Here is a 22662-nt window from a genome sequence, read left to right as displayed (position 1 = left end):
TGGTTTACCGAGGTATCAGAGTTTACTTACCTAGGTAAACATTTTCCGTGTGTAAACGCCAACTGATACTTTGGTAAATGCCGCAAAAGACAAAAGAAATTTAACCGAGGTAAAAGTTGTAATTACCCTGTGATCAGGCATGGTTACAGTTGGTAACCAAGGTCAAGATGACAGATATATCCGCTTGTGGCGGCGTAATATTTCATTTCCCGCGGTGAGCAGATTGTGCGACAAAACGTTTCTTTTCCAGTTTTGACAATCTTGGCAGATAACATGGAAAAATTGGATCGATCTACTTACGGCGAACAATCCGTCGCGTAAAAGAAAGCATTGTATTTTTCATTCTCAGTATTATTTACAACTTTCTCTAGACAAACTTCGATCCTCTGTTGTGTAATTATTGTCGATATATTTTTTCACCTGGGAGGATGCTGCATACACAACGTATCCACGTTTCTACGCATATAACAATGCTTACTCTGGGTATGATCAAGCAACTGAATTTTTGCCGCAGTATTATGGAATGCGGTCCTCGTCTATGAAAATGATGGCACCTCAATTTGCTCCTGTTCCAATGCGGTGGGATCCTCGTGCAAGTTCGATTTCGTGACGTTGTTAATGCAGCGCTTGCGAATGTTGAAAGATCAACTTGAGTTACTTGAGCCGGTATTAACACTGAACGAATGTACCAAGGATAAGTAACTTGACCTTAGTAACTGTTTACCTTGGTAAAAGCTCAAATGTAAACACGGCATTAATTTCAAGAAAGTGTACAACCCGAAAAAATTGTTTGTTTCAAAAACGTTTGGGTTTATTCATAAAATGTGACACATGTGAGAGGTACAGTGGACTACGACTGCATTGAGGCTCTAGCGCGCAGTCCCTGGCCAGGACAGAAACATGCGAGATCTCGAGTACAGCGCACTACCCAGGAATTTTACAATACTTGCTTTCAATGACCTTGGCGGGCTGATAACGTTAGTGTAAGTCCCAAACACTCGGTATATACATATACGTGACAACTGAGAAGAATCGCGATAACAGATACTAGGAATAAGTAAAATATTAATTTTGAACTACATATAAAATGGAATAACTAAAAAAACACAGCCGGTCAGTACAAAATGCAGACTGCAGGCCAGGTACAAAATGCAGACTTGGTACAAAATGCAGACTGCAGACTAGGTACAAAACGCAGACTGAAAAGATGGACTGTTTTTTTATTACTTCATAACTTACCCAGTGTCACGCAATCGCTTTTCCGCGGTCATCTTCAACGAAAATTTAGCCCGTTCCTTCACATATTTTGTTTTTAACAAAGAATCCAGGTCATACTAGTTCTTAAATAGAATCTGAAGCTGTCATAGACTTCTGACATCGCTCGCGAGGTCAGTAGTAAACCCAAATAACACGCAGTGTTCGGGAAAAAGTGATGGTCAATGACTGTCAATGATCAATCGTTGTTCATCTTGTAGCCAGGTGCAGGCTTACAGGCTGTGAGCAAGCTCTTCACAGTGTCAAGAAATTAGGAAGAAGGAAAGAAGACTTAAAGCCAAACTGTTCCTACGTCTTGAGATATTTCCAATGTTCAAGGATGAACACACACTGTGTATTACATTGTGTAGTTTACTAGTTACCAAACGACAAGAAAAGTAAACAAACGACCAGTCACGAAAATGACGCATTGCTTTTATTCGCCGATTGTTCTTCATTTGAGCACGTGTAGGAAACTTTGACATTCTTTAATTTGCTACAAGATTCTTGTTCACTAGTTCTTAGAAAATATTTCCATCACAGTTTTTCGTGTTGTTATGTGATGCTAAAATCTCGCGCGGGAGCAGGTGAAGACAATGAAAGATGTTTAAAAATTATGTTACATGTAAAGAAAGAATATGGCCCAGAATAATCCCCAATTTAGAATATGACCGCAAAAAACACTTACTAAGTTATAAAATGACATGTTAAAGCATGTTATCACTTATTAGACGAAAACAAACAGTGGAAGATGACCGCGGAAAAGCGATTGCGTGACAAGCGGTCAATCATAACATAGGCACGCAAGGCGTGCAAGGGGTAGCAGCACTCACTGGACTCTTAACGGATATGATGAGGTTAATCCAAAAAGGTTTGAATTTGTTTCACCGCAGGTGTAGCTTACAAAACGTTCTTTAGTTCGTATTGGGCGATTGTCGATCGTCCGAGTGAGGGTAGTTCTGAAAAGAACTGTTGTTGGTGACTGACGTTTCGACAACCTGGGTAGAAGTCATCTTTAGAGTCAAGTGAATAGTTTTTGCCAGTCGATGGTGTTATAAGTCTGGTCCGTTTAATGTGATTGGTCAATTTAGCCATGATGGTACTGGCTGTGAGACTCCTGTAAAGTTTGTTATCAGCCATTGGTTGGTTTCGATCCGTCTATTGTTAAATAGAATCAAATCTGTCTGTTTGAGGTCTGTCTATATAGTTAGTCAAATTAAGTTGGTGTGTTAGAGGTCCGTTTGTTCGTTTCGTTTACATCGCGGATAAAGTCGTTTGTAAGATGCCGGTAGTTGTTGACATCTGTTAAGAGGCGTTTGCTCCAAGTTAGCGTACCAGCTTTCCAGAATCAGTCGTTGAAAATAGTTTGGACTGCAGGTTCTCGCTAAAATGCTTCTCAGTTGTATTGATCGATTTCATTGTGTATTAATTTGAAGTGGTTTTATTGTTAGCGGCAAAGGTGGCAACAGAATAAGAACGCGCTATTCCGTGACTAGACGTGTCAGACGTGACTATCTGACAATTGATTAGTTTTTGTTTATCCGTGAAATGATGATAGCGTTTTGAAAAAAAAAAAAAAAAACGTTCTTCTTCTTTTTTTCACCAGATATTTAATTTTATGCTATTCATCTCCAGCGACGAAGAGAAAGCACAACGCCCCTATGTTTTCGAGAAAACAAGGGTGTCGTGTTGTATACCTTTACCAGGAGAACAAAAGTATCAAGTTACAAACGTTGGCGTGAAAAGTAAACTTGACACGTTTGCTGGTCGACGTATTTTGAATTTAACTCATTTATTACAAGACCCAGGTTAGCATGGTCTTATTTTGTTGCCAGCAATGATCGTAGTCTTTTACGGTTTTGATATTCCTCCAAACCACTTCAAATTAATGTAAACGAGAAGACATTACAGAGCGTTTTCACGTGACGTCATCAAATTCTAAAGAGCCACCAAAGTCTTTATCCTCATCAGGCATTATAAGTACTAAAGTTATATCTGTTTACAACTTTCCAGCTTAATAGCGCCCTTCCTTTGGAAACCAGCGCATTTTAAATTTCTGAGTTTTGGCGGTGCGTGAAACAAAGCTACGATCGCGTTTGTCAAAAAATGTGTATTTATCTCGTGAGTTTTAGCCATTTAAGACTCTATAGTATTTGGAAAGTGCTTATGTAAATGTTTGTTTGTTCAGTGTAGTTAATCAGTGTCCTAGATAGCCAAAGTAAGGTCCAGATGATAACGCTACTTTCCGGCCGCCATATTGGTGTACCAAAGAGGAGCACCAACATGGCGGCTCCGTGCAAGGCTCTGTATATTTGCGCGGAACATTTCAACGAATAAGTCAACTTATTTGGGACAACGCACACACCTTAAACTTGAAGAACTGTCTTCTTTATTTAACTTCTAAAATATCACAATTTCTTGACTTTATGCACTGAATGGTTTTTGATTTCTATTTTTTATTGCGTGACAGTGAAAACGTTCTATAAATGGCGCCTAAATTTTGTTAATAATACTTATACATTTTAGCCTCATATTCATGTGAAAAATTCTTTGTCTGGAAACATACGTACGAGGCTAAGGATGCATAAAGTATTGTTATTCAAATGTAGGCGCTATTTATGCAAAGGGCCTTTTGACCTGAAATTCCAGTAAGCACTAAAATAACTAGACTGCAAAACAGTCGTATTTTTTGAGAACGCGAGAGACGGTCAATATTCGAACGAAAGGTCTGGAGCGAGTGTAAAACGGCGAGGGAGAATGGAGAGAGACGTTTTCTCGACTCAAACGCCCTACGGGCGTGTGAAGCGCTTACGGCGCTTCGCGCCTCCCGAAAACGTCCGAAAACGACTGTTTTGCAGTCTATAAAATAACAAATATGGGATCTTTTTTAATAAGTTGCTCTTTACTTAAAAAAAAGTAGAAAAGTGAAGCCAGCCGGGATTCCACAAGCAATTATACAATGCGAAGACAGAAATCTGGATCCGTCACTACCGTTTTGCTTCAATGTACGTTTACTGTTTGCAAGATCCCGGTCATTTTACTCGGCAGTATGGTAGTATTCCATTCCACCTGCACTGCCAAGTTTTGTTGCTCATCCAACAGGTACTTGGACACTTCTGGCAACTACCCCCAGTGTAACCCAGTTCAATGCACCTGTGAAATTTAAGTGCAGTCACTGCACGCATATATTACAGGCTTGTTGATAATATTTTGGAGACTTGCTATAAGTTGAATATGAGAGCAAATAGGACTTGTGAAGAAATTTTTGCACTAAAGCCAACCTGAAAAAATTGTTGACATTCGACAAGTGATATGTAGGCATGACATAAACGTTCATCTATGACCCCCGAAAGTAACGTCAAAAAATTGTGGCCGCTAATAAATCCCGAAAGTAGCGACGCCTTCCCCCCTGAAAGCAGCGACCCCTTCCCCCCCCCCCGAAAGTAGCGAACCAACTCCATCTCCACCCTTATAGACCTTAACACGGTTTTCGACGCCATCTTGACGGGTAGGCAATTACAAATTACAGTGTTTGTATGGGAATCCGATGGGAAATACCTTTTTTCCAAAGTTGAATTTTACACAATTTATGAATGGCAACGTTAAAATACTAGGTAGAAGATTTTTTTCACCAAGTTTGAAGGATGTAGCTTGGCCGTGAGCGATGCAAGTCGCGAAACCAACCACAGGCCCAAGCTCAAAATTCGACTGTGAACCTGTGACCCAACAGGCTAAGGAAACGGCGAAAAAGGCCAAGGAAACGGCGAGACCAAAAGGCCAAGGAAGAATTATTGGAAAGGACTTTTAGAAAGTCTAACCAGTGCGTTGCTCGTTCAGGATATTTTTTTCTGAACTTTTCATATTAATTCTTAATTAACTTATTGGAGTGATCTGGATCTGGATTTGAATCAGTGATCCAATATCACTGATCATGGTATATCAAAGAAACCGATGAATCCACTCTGGTCACGGATTCATCGGTTCCTTTCGCACCCATAATCTACAATCGCTAAGGGCTAGCTAAAGATCGCCTATTTTACACGCGGAAAATGCGTAATTCAAGCAAACATTTTTAACCCCAGCGCGTGCATCTCTTTAAAGTAAGCAATCCCATGATGTTAACACTAATTAATGTAACGCAACCAACAGCATTGTTTGGTGACGAATATAATTACATCGCGCAAATCAACGGCGAAAGAGCAACTTTGCTCTTGAAATGGTTCCCGTCGCTTTGCTTGCAAACAGGCGACGCAAGACAACCACGCTTATACACCATGGTCACGTGCAAACAAAACCACGTGATCTACAGGCACGTGTTCTGTCGCCTACTCGTCGCCACAACCCGCAGCCACTGGGGTTAGTTTACCAGAGCCCGCTCCATTCCAATGCTAAGGTATGACACAAAGTTTAACCCACTGAACATAACTGTTGTTATAAACTTGGCTGTCGTTTGAAAAGATAACGAAAAAATAGTAATGCTAATTGGCTCCTAGTATGGCAAGGTACCATGTGTCGGGAGGATTTTGACATCTTTAAAGAACTGCCTTAAACAAGAAAGCAACTAGGTCCGCAATGTATACATGTGCAAATTATCATCGACGCTGACAACAGTTCAGCATGAAAAACGGCGATCAAATTTAGTTGTCCCGGAACCTGAGACCGTCCAAGATATCTCATCCAATCATGAATATTTTTAAAAATCTCAAATATGTTTTAATTTCTGTCAAAGACCATCATTTATTCTCATTGTCACGACGAATAATTGCTTCATGTAAAATTAGGTAAAATAACAACTTTAAATAACTTAATGTGGTATCTAGCGTTTTAAGAAATTACCCCCTGTAAGCGCGTGCTCAAAATTACCGTTATTACGACATCACAATCAGAAGAGAACGCTAAGTAGATCCTCGTAGCAAGACAAAAACAAAAGTTTCAATTGAGTGTGTAAAGCCAAAACTAAATTTATAACTCTGGTCAATCACAAATTACACAGACAATCCACTGAACCAATCAAAACTCAAGGAAAACACATGTAGTCCAAGTCGACGTAAAGGGCAGGAAACGCGTGCGAGCAAGTCACGTTTACTTTGGGTTTTACTCCTAACTGGATGACATAGTGAACAAGTTTTTTAAGGCAATAACTTACCACATGACGGAACGCACGGGGTTTCTACTGTAAGTACCGCAGAGAAATGGTAGGAAATTTTCCTAGCATTCCTTACAAACTCTCACTAGGGTTCGTCGTCTTGCGGCTAGGCAAGGCGTCATAATCTGTTTCAGTGAAATGTCGATGATATTAAATAAAAAATAAACCAGAAAGGGCCGATGGAATATGAGACAAGCTTAAAAATGAAGTCACAATATTAATAGTGCTTTAAAAGTAAATAGTGCGTTCGAGTCATTCCCGATACTTTCAAATGATGGCAGACTCTACCGACGCCAATAATTTGGAACAAAACAAGGTCATTGTATATCAGATCACGTCTAAACACACGCGAAGAAAGACTTGGGCAGCAAAAAAAAGTGAGCGGACAAAACCGGGGAATGCCGATAAGTCAAGTAATCCCGCAATGATGAACGAATTACACAACATGAACCTTCCTCTGCTTCTCCCCCTGAACCAAGTTCAGACCTACGAACTGAACTTAAAGATACCAAAGTGCCTACGAATGGATGTTGAGCGCGGCGAGCAGACGTAAATGTCTTGTTTACCCAATGAAAACCATCACAATAAACTCTGAGCTTGCATCGAGATTTTTGTCAGGGCGTAAAGGAGGGTTTGATTAATCAATCTAAAACAGATCTTAAGGAATAAAAACCCAGATGATCTGGAATACTTGTCTGAGTGTGTCGTTCGCAGTGGGAGCCACGTGTAATGTTATCATGCTCGCCAGTTGAAGTTATTGTGTAGAAAATATCGCACAATTGCACAGCTGAGGGCAAAAAAACACAAGCGCGAGGGGAAACTTAGTACATGGAGCTAAGATAGATTGTCAGTGCTTTAGGTGACTATGCACGGCTACCAATGGCTTGGCCAATCGCTTGGCCAATGGCTCGTACACGCAACGAATCGTAACAGTCGGTAAGTAACGACCTCCGAAAGAAGTGAGCCCACCCCCCATCCCCTGAAAATAGAGGAACTAAGGCTCAAAAGTATAATATTTTTCCAATCAATAACCTCAGTGATTAGCGTACGATAAACTGATGCCGATTCAACTAGGGAAGGTATATCTTATTCGAGGAGGCGTCATGAAGCGCCCTGGTAAAACAAAATTTTCATCAAGAAGGTACTAACATGACCTTTTCTTCAAATTGAAATTACTAAAATTAACAACTTCGCATCATTTTTAACAGGAACGCATAAAAAGAACGTTTAATCATATTGAAATTAAAAACTCGACCAAAGCAATTAAATATTTATAAAGCAGACTAACGTAGCAGTGCATCATGAACAGTAAAAATAGTTTAATGTATCTTACATCACGGTCTACATATAAAGTGCCCACCCATGTGCCAGTAGTCTGCGAACGCAGACGTATTTCCGACTGTCACTTAGTTCCACCGAAAATAACGTCTGCGAACCCGAGCCAGGAAACGATTTCTGTGACGTAATGACTTTTGTTTCTAATTGGACAATCACATTCCATGATAGAATGAAACTCGAGTGCTCCTCACAGCAAAAACCTCACGCAGTGGTTCTGGGGCTATTTGAGCTAAACTGTGATTGGCTTAAAATTCCTACGTCACAGAAATCGTTTCCTGGCTCGGGTTCCCAGACGTTATTTTTCGGCGCAACCAAGTGACACCCGGAAATACTTCTGCGTTCGCACGCTAATGGGCCAGCAACATAAATTTCAACCGGAGGGAAGAATTTCTAAACGATTTATAACAACTCAGTGTTTTTACGAATCAAACCCACAGCCTTAGAGAAATACAGCCCTGTTCTCATAGCATTAAAAAAAAAAAAACCAAGGCAGAGATACTTACAGTAGAAGTCAATTCCGTCCCCTCATGGGGTGAGAGATTCTCGCCCATATCAAGTTTCTTTTCTCTCGTAAATTCTCGCGCGTTTAGAGATGCGCCACACTCGCGTTTTAGGTGCGGGGATCCCAACCAATGCTTACCTAACTTTTTAAAGATGCTACTTTTAGCCCTCCTCCAAATCTACACACGTTTATTTCACTTGTGGAAAATTATCGATTTGCTCAGTGTTTGGGTTGAAGATTCTCGCCCATATCATCTTTCTTTTCTCTCGTAAGTTCTAGCGTGTTTAGAGATGCGCCACACTCGCGTTTTAGGTGCGGGGATCCCAACCAATGCTTACCTAACTTTTTAAAGATGCAACTTTTAGCCCTCCCCCAAATCTACACAAGTGTATTTCACTTGTGGAAAACTATCGATTTGCATAGTGTTTGGGTTGGAGATTTTCGCCCATATCAACTTTCTTTTCTCTTTAAGTTCTCGCGCGTTTAGAGACGCGGCACACTCGCATTTTAGGTGCGGGGATCCCAACCACTGTTCACCTAACTTTTAAAGATGCTACTTTTTGCCCTCCCTTAAATCTACTCACGTGTGTTTCACTTGTGGAAGTCTGTCGCTTTGGACAATGCTTGGGTTAAATAATCTCGCCGATTTATATCTTTTTTTTCACTCGCGTGTTTTCGAACGTTTAGCGATGGGGCACGCTCGCAGTTTTTGTATGGGGATCACAAACTATGCTTAGGGGGCTCTTTAAAAATGCTAGTTTTGGCCCTTCCCCAAATCTACACAAGTGTATTTTACTTGTGGAAGTGTAGCGATTTGGACAGTGCTTGGGTTAGATATTCTTTCCCATGTAAATTTTCTTTTCTTTCGCGTGTTCTCGCACGTTAAGCGAGGCGGCACACTCGCTCTTAGATGTGGGGATCCCAGACTTTGCTTACCTCGGTTTTTAAAGATACTAGCTTTAGCCCTCTTCCAAATCTCCAACGTCTATTTCACTTGTGAAAGTCTATCGATTTGAACAGTGCCTGGGTGGACATTTTTACGAGTTTGTTTTCAGTTTGCTTTTCCCTTGTCTTTTCTCGCGCGTTTAGCTATGGGGCACATTCGAACTTTTGGTGTGGGAATCTTAAACTATGCTCACGGGGCTTTTTAGTAAAGATGCTAGTTTTGGCCCTCTCCTAAATTTACACATGGGTATTGTTTACTCTTGGGAGTCTTTCGATTTGGACAGTGCTTGGCTAAGAGATTCTCGCCCATATCAAATTTCTTTTCTCTCGAAAGTTCTCGCGTGTTTAGAGATGCACCACACTCGCGTTTTGGTGTGGGGATCCCAAAGTATGCTTACGGGGTTCTTTAAAAATGCTACATTCGGCCCTCCCCCAAATCTACACACGTGTATTTCACTTGTGGAAGTCTGTCGCTTTGGACAATGCTTGGGATGGAGATTCTCGCCCATTTATATTTTTTTCTCTTGCGTGTTTTCGCGCGTTTAGAGATCGGCCACATTCGCGATTTTGGTGTCGTGATCTCAAACTATGCTTTCTGGACTTTTTAAAGATGCTACATTTGGCCCTTTCTCAAATCTACACACGTGTATTTCACTTGTGGAAGTCTATCGATTTGGACAGTGTTTGGGTTGGAGATTTTCCCCCATATCAACTTTCTTTTCTCTAGTTAGTTCTCGCGCGTTTTGAGATTCGCTCCGCTCACGTTTTAGTTGCGGTGATCTCAGCCACCGCTTACCTAACTTTTTAAAGATGCTAGATTTGGGCCTTTCTCAAATCTACACACGTGTATTTCACTTGGGGAAGTCTATCGATTTGGACAGTGTTTGGATTGGAGATTCTTGCCCATATAAACTTACCTTTCTGTCGTAAGTTATCGCGCGTTTAGGGATGCGCTACATTCGCCATTTTAGGAGCGGGGATCCCAACCAATGCTTACCTAAGTTTTTAAAGATGCTACTGTTAGCCCTCCCCCAAATCTTCACACGTGTATTTCACTTGTGGAAGTCTATTGCTTTGGACAGTGCATGGGTTAGAGATTTCCGCCTAAATCAGCTTTCTGTTCTCTCGTAAGTTCTCGCGCGTTTAGAGATGCGCCACACTCGCGGTTTTGGTGTCGGGATCTTAAACTATGTTTACTGGATTTTTAAAGATGCTAGATTTGGCCCTTTCTCAAATCTACACACCTGTATTTCACTTGTGGAAGTCTGTCGCTTTGGACAATGCCTGGGTTAAAGATTCTCGCCTATTTATATCTTTTTTTCACTCGCGTGTTTTCTCGAATCAGTTTAGAGTCCCTGAGACTTGGAAATATCGCCCAGGTTTTTGGAAATCGACCCAAAGTTGATCAAAATTACGCTGCGCATTGCCCGGGCTCGGCGACTTTCTAGTCACTAAGTGGCTATATTTCGGCCAGACTGCTCATAACTAAGCATTCAAAAATTTTTTCTCTGGCCATTTCACTGAAAACCAAAGTCTCCTAGAATTAATTTAGAGTCTCTGGGACTCGGAGACATCGCCCAAGTTCCTGGAAATCGACCTAAAGTTGGTTAAAATAACGATGCGCGTAGCCCGGTCTCGACGACTTTCTAGTCACTAAGTAGCACTAAGTAGCGACCGACCTTATTTGATATACATATAAACGACATATCCAGTGCCTGTGAAACCAGCCAAGTCATTCTTTATGCCGACGACACTGAATTTCATGCAAGTTCCAATGATGTTGGTGCTGCTGAACAGTGTGTTAACGATGATCTTAATCAAGTAAGCGTTTGGTTGCGCCGCAACGGTCTCATCAGCAACCATAAAAAGTCCGAGGCTATGCTAGTTGGATCAAGATATTCGGTAGCTAACGTGACTTACAAGTGAAACTTGACGAAAAGCTGTTGAAACAAAGTGAGCATTGCAAATATTTAGGTGTATATATGGACAGTTGCCTAAACTGGAATAAGCACATTACGTATATTGCACCCAGAGTTTATCCTAAACTCAAAATGTTAAACAGGATCGCGCCCTCTCTTAGCCAAAGAGTTCTACTGAACATATATAAACAAACTTTAGTATCACCCAACTAGTGGACTAATGCAAATCCTGCATTTTGATTGGCTACGCTACTAGGGGACTATTAGTAATAGTCCTCGAGTAGCGAAATTGGCGCCATCGAGCGTGAAGCTTTCTTTCGTTTTATTCCCAAATAAATATTTCTTCAACTTGCATTTGCTAACTTTATTATTACCTTTTCTGTCCGACTAGTTGGGTGATACTAAAACAATTAGACACTTCGCCCTCAAGGGCCACGGGTCAATAGCCCATTCGGCTTCGCCTCATGGGCTATTGACCTGTAGCCCTTGCGGGCTACGGGTCTGATTGTTAAATATTACCCATCCTAGATTACGGGTGTATCATATGGGGTGTCTGTGGAAAAAGTAATTCACGACGATTAGAGAGATTACAGAATCAGGCCATGCGTATTATTCTTGCTGCGAATCGCAGAACGTGCTCACAGGATACGCGTAACAGGCTATATCTGCTATCCTTAGATAGTAGACGGTGGTTTTTGAAGCTACAATTAGCGTTTAAGATCGTATACAATGTTCACTGTCCGCACCAGTTAGAGGGATATCTTGTTAAGAGGTCTGATCTGCATGGAAGAATACTTAAAGACTCAACACTTTTAAACGTCACACCAACTAAAACGAAAATGGGTCAGTCTACCTTCAAGTGTGACGCTGCACGAGAATGAAACGGATTACCAAGAGAGATCAGAGAATTAAACACTCTTTCTAAGTTTAAAACACATATTTTTAAGCATTTTATGGATCAAGATCGTATCAATCATGTATGTACTGTAAATTAGGTTCAATTTTTTGATCCCAAAGTATGCTTACGGGTCAGGTTAAATAAAGTCTTTTATTTTCGGCCAGACTGCTCATAACCAAGCGTTCAAAAATTTTTCCTCTGTCCAATTCACTGACAAGCAAAGTCCTCTCGAATTAGTTTAGAGTCCCTGGGACTTGGGAAATATCGCCCAAAATCCTAAAAATCGATTTAAAGTTTGTTAAAATAACGATGCGCGTAGCCCAGTCTCGGCGACTTTCTAGACACTAAGTGGCTATATTTCAGCCAGACTGCTCATAACCAAGCGTTCAAAAATTTTTCCTTTTTCCAATTCACTGAAAAGCAAAGTCTTCTCGAATTAGTTTAGAGTCCCTAAGACTCGAACATATCGCCCAAGTTCATGGAAATCGACCCAAAGTTGCTCAAAATCACGCTGCGCGTAGCCCGGTCTCGGCGACTTTGAGCACTATCCAAATCGATAGACTACCACAAGTAAAATACACGTGTGTAGATTTGTGGGAGGGCTAAAAGTAGCATCTTTAAAAAGTTAGGGAAGCATTGGTTGGGATCCCCGCACCTAAAACGCAAGTGTGGCGCATCTTTAAACGCGCGAGAATTTACGAGAGAAAAGAAAGTTGATATGGGCAAGAAGAATCTCCGACCCAAACACTGTCCAAAATCGATAGACTTCTACAAGTAAAATACACGTGTGTAGATCTGAGAAAGGGCCAAATCTACCATCTTGAAAAAGTCCAGTAAGCATAGTTTGAGATGCCGACACCGAAATTGCGAATGTGGCGCATCTCTAAACGCGCGAAAACACGCGAGAGAAACAAATATAAATGGGCGAGAATCTCCAACCCAAGCATTGTCAAAGCGACAGAGTACCACAAGTGAAATACACGTGTGTAGATTTGAGAAAGGGCTAAATCTAGCATCTTTAAAAAGTCCAGTAAGCATAGTTTGAGATCCCGAAACCAAAACCGCGAGTGGGGCGCATCTCTAAACGTGCGAGAACTTACTAGAGAAAAGAAAGTTGATATGGGCGAGAATCTGTCACCCAAGCACTGTCCAAATCGATAGACTTCTATAAGTGAAATACACGTGTGTAGATTTGGGGGAGGGCTAAAAGTAGCATCTTTAAAAAATTAGGTGAGCATTGGTTGGGATTCCCGCACCTAAAACGCGAGTGCGGCGCGTCTCCAACTTTTCTGGCTGCCGTGAAAAGTTGGATGTTAATTACGGGCGAAGCCTAGAAATGGACCTTGATCAATCAGAGGCGTAGTGGACCATTTTACCACCGTTTTTGCACCAAAACTGATAACGTTTTTTTCGATTTGCGACGTCGGAATGTCGTCGATATCTAAACCTGACCATTGTACGGAAAGGCCTAGCCTAGTACTACTATCTGCTTATCAAGAATATCTGATAACATTTAAATTCATAAAGTCACAAGTGGTACAAAGAGCGCGACCATTAATTACGCATGTACGCGTAATTGGTATTCAAAGGGTTAAAAATGATGCAAAGTTCTTAATTTTAGTTATTTCAATTTGAAGAAAATGTCCTGTTAGTACCTTCTTGTTAATTGATGAAAATTTTGCGGGGTTTGTTTTACCAGGGCGCTTCATGATGCCTCCTGGAATAAGCTATACCTTCCCTAGTTGAATCGTCATAAGTTTATCGTACGTTATTCAGGTTATTGATTGGAAAAATAATTATACTTTTGAACCTTAGTTCCTCTATTTTCAGGGGATGGGGTTGGGTTCACTTCTTTCGGAGGTCGTTACTTACGGACTTTTACGATTCGTTGCGTGTACGAGCCATTGGCCAATTCAAGCGATTGGCCAAGCCATTGGTAGCCGTGCATAGTCACCTAAAGCACTGACAATCTATCTTAGCTCCATGTATTAAGTTTCTCCTCGCGCTTTTTTTCCCCTTCGGCTGTGTAATTGTGCGATATTTTCTACACAATAACTTCAATTGCCGAGCATGATAATACTGCATGTGGCTCCCACTGCCAACGACACACTCAGACAAGTATTCCAGATCATCTGGGTTTTTATTCCTTAAGATCTGTTTTAGATTGATTAATCAAACGCTCCTTTACCCCCGGATAAGCATCTCGATGCAAGCTCAGAGTTTATTGTGATGGCTTTCATTGGGTAAACAAGACATTTACGTCTGCTCGTCGCGCTCAACATCCATTCGTAGGCACTTTGGTATCTTTAAGTTCAGTTCGTAGGTCTGAACTTGGTTCAGGGGGAGAAGCAGAGGAAGGTACATACATACATACATAAACTTTATTTGAGTGTCGGAGTATTTAGCTAAAGATAACTAATTGGGGACACTAACATAAATACAAATATAAAATATAAAATACTAATAGTTATAGGCTGATGTTGTGTAATTCGTTCATCATTGCGGGATTACTTGATTTATCGGCATTCCCCGGTTTTGCCCGCTCACGTTTTTTTCCTGCCCAAGTCTTTCTTCACGTGTGTTTAGACGTGATCCGATATATAATGACCTTGTTTTGTTCCAGATTATTGGCGTCGGTGGAGTCCGCCATCATTTGAAAGCATCGAGAATAACTCGAACGCACTATTTACTTTTAAAGCACTATTAATATCGTGACTTCATTTTAAAGCTTGTCTCATATTCCATCGGCCCTTTCTGGTTTATTTTTTAGTTAATATCATCGACATTTCACTGAAACAGATTATGACGCCTTGCCTGGCCGCAAGACGAAGATCCCTAGTGAGAGTATGTAAGGAATGCTAGGAAAATTTCCTACCATTTCTCTGCGGTACTTACAGTAGAAGCCCCGTGCGTCCCGTCATGAGTTTAGTACAAAACCAAATCAACTGCGAATTACTGTCCACGCTCAAGTGAAAACCGCCTTTAGCATGATTTTCTTTCAACACAGCAGCACTGAGAGTTTGTGGAATTCTATATAAAAGCATCCTTCACTACTATCTCAAGGCTTAAGTTTTTTGAACATCCAACGTTTTCCCGCAGAGAAATGTAAAGGCGATTAAGGCTTCCTTATTTTGCCGAGCAACTTTCTTATTTTAAGCCGCAGGTGACTGGAACTGTGCTTATTTAAGAAGCATGAATGATTTTCTTTATTCAGCCCTACGCTATATGGAACCCAGACTTCCGGCACACGCGCACAAGATATCCAACTCTTGTGGGACATTTGGGTGAGTTCACTTTTTGAAGCGTGATGTAATCACCTTATTTATGTTGAGTTTAGCAATAGACAGGAGTTTAAAGTCACCTAATGAAAGTTTAAAAAGTGAAGGCGTCGAAAGTACCCTCATAATCTTTGATTACTACTTGTTGTAGCGTGATGTAATTATCATAGTTGCTTTAAAAAAAGCATGGTGAAACATTCAGTATTTGCTTCTTTAGAATAAGCGTAGCAGCCTTGGATCAAACAACAACAATTTCAACTCTGAATACATGAAAGGGCGTGGAATGATTAGTAGTGACAACAAATTTAATCCTGATGGACAGTCGAACCGCCCGTAAGCGACCACCCAAAATGTCAAGCCTAGGTGGTCGCATATACGTGAGGTGGTCCTTTACCAGAACTTAGACCACGTCACCCTGTAAGGGTGAGACCATATTGGGTCAAAATTTTGCCTCGCTAGTATATGGTAATTTTGTGACATTTACGGTCGTCTCTTTTAAGACTAATTGAGTACAGTGTATGTGCATATTTTCTTTAAATTGTTAAATGTTTTATTCATGCAAAAAGTCAATTTTGAGAAAAAAAAATCCGGTACTACCCAGAAACGCAATGATGTCATAACCCCTCATTATCCAATTTTCACTCCAATATCTGTGAAGCGGTCGCTTACGAGAGGTTAGTGGTCGCAATCGCTTCCGAGAGGTGGTCGCTTACAAAAGGTTCCAAATATAATGATTTGACTGGGAAACTTTTGGTATTTTGGAAAACTGGTCGGTGAGTAGAGGTGGTCGCTTATGAGAGGTTGTCGCAACCGGAGGTTCGACTGTATTAAATACTATTTGTGTGACGCCGATCTAAAAACTAAAATTTTATACGAAATGTTGACTCTTCTATTGGATGTTGTTGTTGTTACTTAGCCTGCAGAACAGGCGGGTTAGCGGAGCAGACCGCGAAGCGTGATACACGGTCGTGCGTGGAGCCCGAGTGGCAAAAATTTTTTTTCAACTCGCGCTTCGCGCAAGTGGCAGCGCTCTGCGCTCATGTATCGCGTTTCCTGCCTCGCTAATCCGCCTGTTCTGCGGGCTAGTTGCATTGTTACTAGCCTTTTGCCATCCAGAAATTTTGCAGTAGTTGAAAGCCAATATCTCATTCAATAAGTTACTAAGTTTCACTAACTTCTTGAATATTTGAAGTCGATTTGTTTTTAACCTGATGTCTTCTCTACATGACTCTACGCAAATTAATATGTATTCTAATGAACCAAGATATTAACAATGAAGTCGCAAAGACTTCCCCATAAAATGGTTGCCACCAGTTGTCTGCATCTTGTCTGCATAACGTTGACAAAATATTGTGGAGGGGTGGGGTGGTTACCAGTAAATTAATATTCAAAGGTGGGGAAGAGAAAGTCCTAATTGCCTCATGATACCATAGGGAACCTTTCCGGCCCAAGGTGTCTCACTCACTAACCATTTCAAAACCGCCTTATCTATCATCTTGCAATAAAAATTAACAGTAATTAAATTTCAACAGATTTGACTAATTTCTCAAGTGGACCTTTATCACACGTTTCACCACACGAAGAAAGAGGTGTGTCGCATCTTACTGTAGCTGTTCGCGTAGTACTCCTCACACATCTATTGAGCATTTATTCTGAGTTCTAAGAATCGTTGTTTTAAAAAAGGATCAGAAATTGGTGGTACATTTTGCAGTCTCTGTTTATAGTTGACTATTTTAAAAAACAGTTTTTTATACTCCATAGAATTATAAAGAGATAAAAAAGTAGAATGAAAATTTTTGAATTTCAAATTCTAAAGGCCACGTAATAAATCAAACACGAGAAACCGGGTTTTCATCACCTTTCTAAACACCGAGAATATAGTTGAGAATACGACGCCCAGCGGAGTATTTTTGAAGCTTTTTGAGACCTGTGTTTAATCGCAGACTTCTAACCAACAGTCATCCTTTATATTTACGTAAATCATGTCTTTGTTCACAGAAGGCCCGCCCACTATCCATTATAGTCTCCAGTCCACATCGCGCTTCAGCTACAGAGACCCATCCCAGTACACCTTGGGAGGAGGGAAGAAGTGGCCATCCCATCATTCTTATCGACCTGAGAGGGACCGGCCAGCTCTTGGAATCAGTGAGTAAAAACAAAAAAAGCTTAAACGAGCCTTTTACAAGTTGAGTTTTTTCTTCAATTCAATATGTGTCCCACCGCAAGACCTTTCATATGGAAATGAGTTTTGTTTGTTTTATACCAAACTGGTTTAGACGTTTCAACTGTCTTTAAATCAGTCATTTCCAAAGGTGGTTGCGCACTGCGTTGGTTATTTCTTTGGTCACGAGACATCAACCAAATTCAAATCGATCGCACGCGGAAGCGCCATTTCTTAGTTGCTGATTGGCTCATTTTTATCATCAATGAGAGTACAGACGGATAAAATTTTAATTTATGCAAACTTTCAAGTTCAACTTTCAGCTGTCAGATTGTCAACTTTTTAACCAATGAGATTTTATGAACTTTTTTAAGTAGCCAATCAAAAATCGAGAAAAGCTATTGACAATGTTCGCGTCATTGTGAATAAAATTCACTCATCTTTGTTTACGGCAAGTTTACGGCGTCTTTTCCCCTCATTTACATTGCCGGTATTTGACCATTTTGGGGTCTTGTTATTGTAAAAAGTTTACTGCGGAACCACTTTGACAATGTTATGACGAAATTTACCATCAATAAGAGGACAGACGCATAAGAAACTGACGTCAATTTGTTAATTGGTTTATGTCTCGTGACCAAAGAAATAACCAATAGGAACCCGTGTTAGATCCAACTCAAGAATATGGTTTTTAGCCATGAAGAACCGAAACATAGATAGATCGATAGCTGAAGATTTTCTCTACGCATTTCTGTGAATTGACGTATTTTCCTTCCACCGTGAAAAAATACAGGATAGAAAGTTTCCTCGTACATAACACTTCGTTTTTCCCAAGCTAAATTTCATCACATCTATCCTAAAGTGGACATCCTCGTCTGAGATTCCACCGAAAAAAATCTCTCGCTAATTACACAACACTGTAGGTATCAGTGTAGGGTCTGTTAATTTCCACTCCTCGGTTTTATCAAGTGAAACAATCAAAACTCGAAGCAAACATTTGTACATATAATTCCGCTGGCGCAAAGCGCGGGAAAACGCGTGCGCGCGCGTCACGCCGTCTTCTGATTGGTTGAGAAAATGGCACGTTCCTTTTTGAACCAATCACCAAGAGAAGAAATGCAAAGCCAAGGCAAAAGGAAGTTACTTTCGCTGCTCAAATTAAACCCATTTGCTGGACATCCACAAATCTGACTGGTTCTCCCATTGGTGTCTATAAATAACAGTGACAGTATGAGGTAGAGATTTCCACAAGGTGATAGACAGTTGATAGGGCAGAAGGCTGAATCGACTATAGACGCTTGTCAATTCATTTTGAAGTCGCATGGCCTTAAAATTCCTTTCTTTAGCCTTTAATACCAGGAATTGAATTATCCAGTAATACTTCTAAACTTTCCTCGAAACATTAGAGAAATGAGAAAACATGCCAATATTGGGCGACCGCCACCTGGTCTATTTTTGGTTACTTCCTGAGTAATATTTGTTCTTATATATACTTCTCAATTTATGTTTTTGATTGGTAGTTCCACCAGGCCTCCCCCGTTTATCAGAGGAAAGGAATGTAATCAACGTACAGCAGTGCAGTGACAAGGTACGTTTACAAACTGACTTAAAAATTCTCATTACTGTTAACCATACGTTTCAATCAGGTGACTATTCGAGCTGTCACGCAACGTTTTTTCTCTGGCACTGCATTACTGCGTGATCTGAGGACACAAGTGAATAGTGTGCTTAGATGTGAGTAGTGTCCTTGCTTGCTTGTAGGGTCAGGTGAATGTTTAAGGCCAGTGATTGGAGGAGAGAATATCGTGTTGAAGAATCGATAACTCATCGGAAACGACGGGCTGACATTCCTTTTCTAATCAGAGAGCAACTGGCAAACGAGAAAAATTGCCTCCCATTTTGTTTCATTTCCTCTAGTCCTTAATTAATTCAATCCAGGACAAAGATAGAAAAAATTCTATTCACAGCAAATACATATATTCGCACTTAAGTGTATAAAACAGTGAAAGAAAGACGACAAAAGTTTAATTTTCCCAAACATCATCCTCAAGTTTTCTGATGACCACCATTTGGCACGAAAATTCATGCAGAAATTTGGTTGGAAAAGCTAAGAGTTTACAAAACGCCTGAAACCCTGGCTTATTTTCGAAGTCAAATGAACCTAACCTACTATATTGTTAGTTTTGAACAATGAAAACTCTCACTCCATTTTTAACTTTGTCTTCACCACATGAAGTATTTAAACCAATCGCATCTGAGAAAAATATTTGATGGACTGTAATAAACTTTACTGTCCTTTTCTGTTTTCCAGGAATCAGAGAGATGCAGCTGGAGCAATGCGGCACTGAGAGAAGTATGGCGGTCCACAGGACACCCAAACATGACTTGCAATCCAGAAAATTACCACAGGAATCAGTCCAAAGATTGAAATAATTACGATAATCCTCAATCATAAAATTACTGGTTATTTTTTAATAAAAGCAATAAAGCACTTTATTTTGATATTTGAACTGCGCTTGTTTTGTAATGTTTGCAATGTTTAATCCCCTTTTTGGTGCATGTCAAAGGTCTTTCAAGAATTGCCTGAAAGCTAATTTCTTATGAACTTCGTGTTCAAAGCAGATTCTGGGGAAATGAATTATTGACAATGATAATGTTCCATGTAAAGAAGTTCCCTAACAGTGAATCATTCAATTTCTCCTAACTAAGTTGAACAAAACTTGCTGAAAACTGTAGGGAGTATCTGTATTTTGAGCCTTAAACTAACAGCTTAAGCACACATGTATCCACTGTCTGGGAAATGACAAAGATAATCTTCATTGTAAAATTTCTTGGCAAATTTGGTTTCACAAGTATTAATCCATGCGTGAACCATCACCACATGCTTCTCTTGGTTCATCTGTACATAATCATCTCAAAAATAAAACCGCCAAGCAATGTGTCAATGATGCTGGCTTGCAGGTCTTCTAAACAACAACACATGTGGCTCTGTGAAGATGAAACAAAAGGAATTATAAGACCATCTAGGTGTTTATCAGTAGGACAGCAACTGGTTTTCACAGGCGGACAAAACTCTTTGAACTGAAATTCTTTATAAGACTTTCCTCTAGATGGTCAAATCAGGTGGGCAAAATCATCCTCACAGCTGGTCAATTTGCCCGTGCCTGGGCCAGATAGAAACTCCTGAGACCATCTCCTAAAAATTAGCTGTCCAAATTGTAGACCTATGCAGCTCTCTGATATCACAACTCCGATTAAAAAAAATAGCGGGTTTTTAACTGTTATCGACTTACTCAACTCTTTATTGACCTTGAAGTAATATATCAAACACGAAAGACCGTGTTTGACCACATTTCCAAAAACAGTCAAGAGAGTTGAAAATGCAGTGTGTAGCTCAGTATTTTTGACGAACTTCCAGGTGTTTGGAAATGTGGTCAAATACTGTGTTGAGTGTTTGACATATCTTCCCAATCGAAACTAAAACTAAGGAGAGAAGAGAGACGTCAAATCATAAAACAAAGTAATGGTCATGATTCCCTTTGTTCAAATTTGATGAACTATTAATGAGTTTGAGAAGATCTTACCAGGTTCATGAATCAAATAGTGAGTCCAGCCTGGAGACTGTTGTACCCCAAGGTTACGCCACTCACTTTCTGTCATCAAGTGGGTCCTGGGAACTAGTTCTGCTAAATCTTTGGGAAGAATCACATGCCTGGAGCAAGTAAAAGTAGCGACAAATGCAAAAACATATATATAATCAGTGCTGTTAGACTGGCATGACACAAGGACCTTTGACTTTTTCTTGCCTCTTAGAAAGTGTATGTCTGTGTGATCTTGTACAATTTTTGTCAGCTGTAGTTTGTTGTTAAAAGGTTCTGCAATTCTAGCATGCAAAGAAAGTTGTGTCAGATAGCCTGGAGCTGATCAACTTCACCGTGTGGGTAGCTGATTCCATCCTTCACTTATCCAAGCCATTGAGAAAATTCAAATTAAAGAAGAACTTTAAAAGACCAAATTTACTGTTTTAGTGAGTATTTTGAGGGGTAGTGGCTACTACATTCTAGTTACAGTTTGCTCAAAAGGGCAAGCGGTAAAACTGATTTTCTTTGCAATCTGAATTCTGGCTTCAGCATTGTTCAATTATATTTGTGCAAATTTTGCAATGTTGCTTCCTCGTATGAACCAAGGTCTTTTTTGACAGCTGGGCAGGGCAAGACAACCACGCAATTTGTAGTGCTTGACATTGTTACTACGACTCAACAAGAATTTTTGAGAGAGATCAGATTCTGCAAATATACTTATTACACAGCTTTTCTTATATGGCTAGTCACTTTCTATCCTGGCCTTCTAAACAACAACAACAACAACAAAAACAGTGGCAACAACTTTATTAACGTGTCTAGGCTGAAACCCTCTCCTAATTGGGACTATTCACAAGTTCTAAAGAAGACAGAATCATAGAACGTGTTGGTTGATCTAAATTCAGTCGGACTAACTCAGTAAAGTCAAACGTCGAACTTTTCATGAACTTAATTCGCTCATTTTAGTTCGTCTCATGTGAAGTTCGACGTTTGGCCTGAGAGCTCCCGAGTTTATTACTTTGTATTCAAATCCAAGTGGTCATCAACTACGAACGATGACAAAAACATCTAGGGAATAAACTCTAGCAGATTGTAATGACAACTCTATTCTCATATAGCGTCCCTATTCGAAATTCGAAACTGAAAAGAACAATCTCCTCATGAATTGAGGATCGAACAACCTTACCTGTATTCGTAGTGATCGTCTGAGTACTTGTCAGAGTAGCATATTTGCTTAACCGGCATTTCCTTGATTATCTTCGAAGCTGACTGCTAAAAAGAAGAAGAAACAATTTCTGCAACCACTTGACAGCCACTTCGCTTTCTTTCAAATTCTGTTGTTTTCAGTTGAAAATGGCGGTCGCACAGACACGACTAGCGAGGTTCCCAAGCCGTGTGGTGAGAGTTCAGCGTTCGATCATAGTTACCACAATCTTTTTGGAGAGTTTTGTCGCATTTTCAATCGAAAATAGGTTTTAATGAAATTTTAAAACTTCTCAAAACGGTATGATTTCCAAAAACGCATCAAAATGGCCCTTCTAATTAGTTTTCTCACATTAATTAGTAGCTGACTACTTTACTCAGCATACAAATTCTCTACACTTGAATGTGGCGGGAAATTCGAGTGGGAACCGGGAAAATTG

At 40.3% G+C, this 22662-nt stretch overlaps 2 protein-coding genes across 2 annotated transcripts; one reads left to right on the top strand and one right to left on the bottom strand.

The window, feature by feature from the left end:
• Positions 1-5470: 5470 nt before the first annotated feature.
• LOC149109873 (uncharacterized) lies at positions 5471-19866 on the top strand. The gene is made up of 6 exons (XM_089294675.1): positions 5471-5647; positions 15217-15286; positions 16813-16869; positions 17279-17425; positions 18959-19026; positions 19750-19866. The coding sequence occupies exons 1-6, from the start codon at positions 5471-5473 to the stop codon at positions 19864-19866; spliced, it is 636 nt and encodes a 211-aa protein (XP_089150801.1).
• On the bottom strand, positions 19858-22431 carry LOC110059225 (cyclin-dependent kinases regulatory subunit 1-like). Its single transcript, XM_020765921.2, has 3 exons — positions 22206-22431; positions 21023-21150; positions 19858-20426 (listed from the first exon to the last, which is right to left on the bottom strand). Exons 1-3 carry the CDS (start codon positions 22262-22264, stop codon positions 20380-20382), a joined length of 234 nt encoding a protein of 77 aa, XP_020621580.1. The 5' UTR covers positions 22265-22431; the 3' UTR covers positions 19858-20379.
• Positions 22432-22662: the final 231 nt, after the last annotated feature.

This window comes from Orbicella faveolata, unplaced genomic scaffold, assembly GCF_042242905.1.
Source record: "Orbicella faveolata isolate gen_17 unplaced genomic scaffold, um_ofav_v1 contig_25, whole genome shotgun sequence".
NCBI lineage: Eukaryota > Metazoa > Cnidaria > Anthozoa > Scleractinia > Merulinidae > Orbicella > Orbicella faveolata.
Note: the sequence above shows the minus strand (reverse complement) of the source record. Positions and strands in the feature narration are given on the sequence as shown.

Coding starts and splice junctions, on each gene's coding strand:
- LOC110059225 (XM_020765921.2), bottom strand. CDS start 22,264: ATGCCGGTTAAGCAAATATGCTACTCTGACAAGTACTCAGACGATCAC. Junction 21,151..22,205: donor GACGATCACTACGAATACAG/GTAAGGTTGTTC, acceptor TACTTGCTCCAG/GCATGTGATTCTTCCCAAAG. Junction 20,427..21,022: donor CTATTTGATTCATGAACCTG/GTAAGATCTTCT, acceptor TCATCTTCACAG/AGCCACATGTGTTGTTGTTT.
- LOC149109873 (XM_089294675.1), top strand. CDS start 5,471: ATGGTTCCCGTCGCTTTGCTTGCAAACAGGCGACGCAAGACAACCACG. Junction 15,287..16,812: donor AACTCTTGTGGGACATTTGG/GTGAGTTCACTT, acceptor AAATTTCAACAG/ATTTGACTAATTTCTCAAGT. Junction 19,027..19,749: donor TACAGCAGTGCAGTGACAAG/GTACGTTTACAA, acceptor TCTGTTTTCCAG/GAATCAGAGAGATGCAGCTG.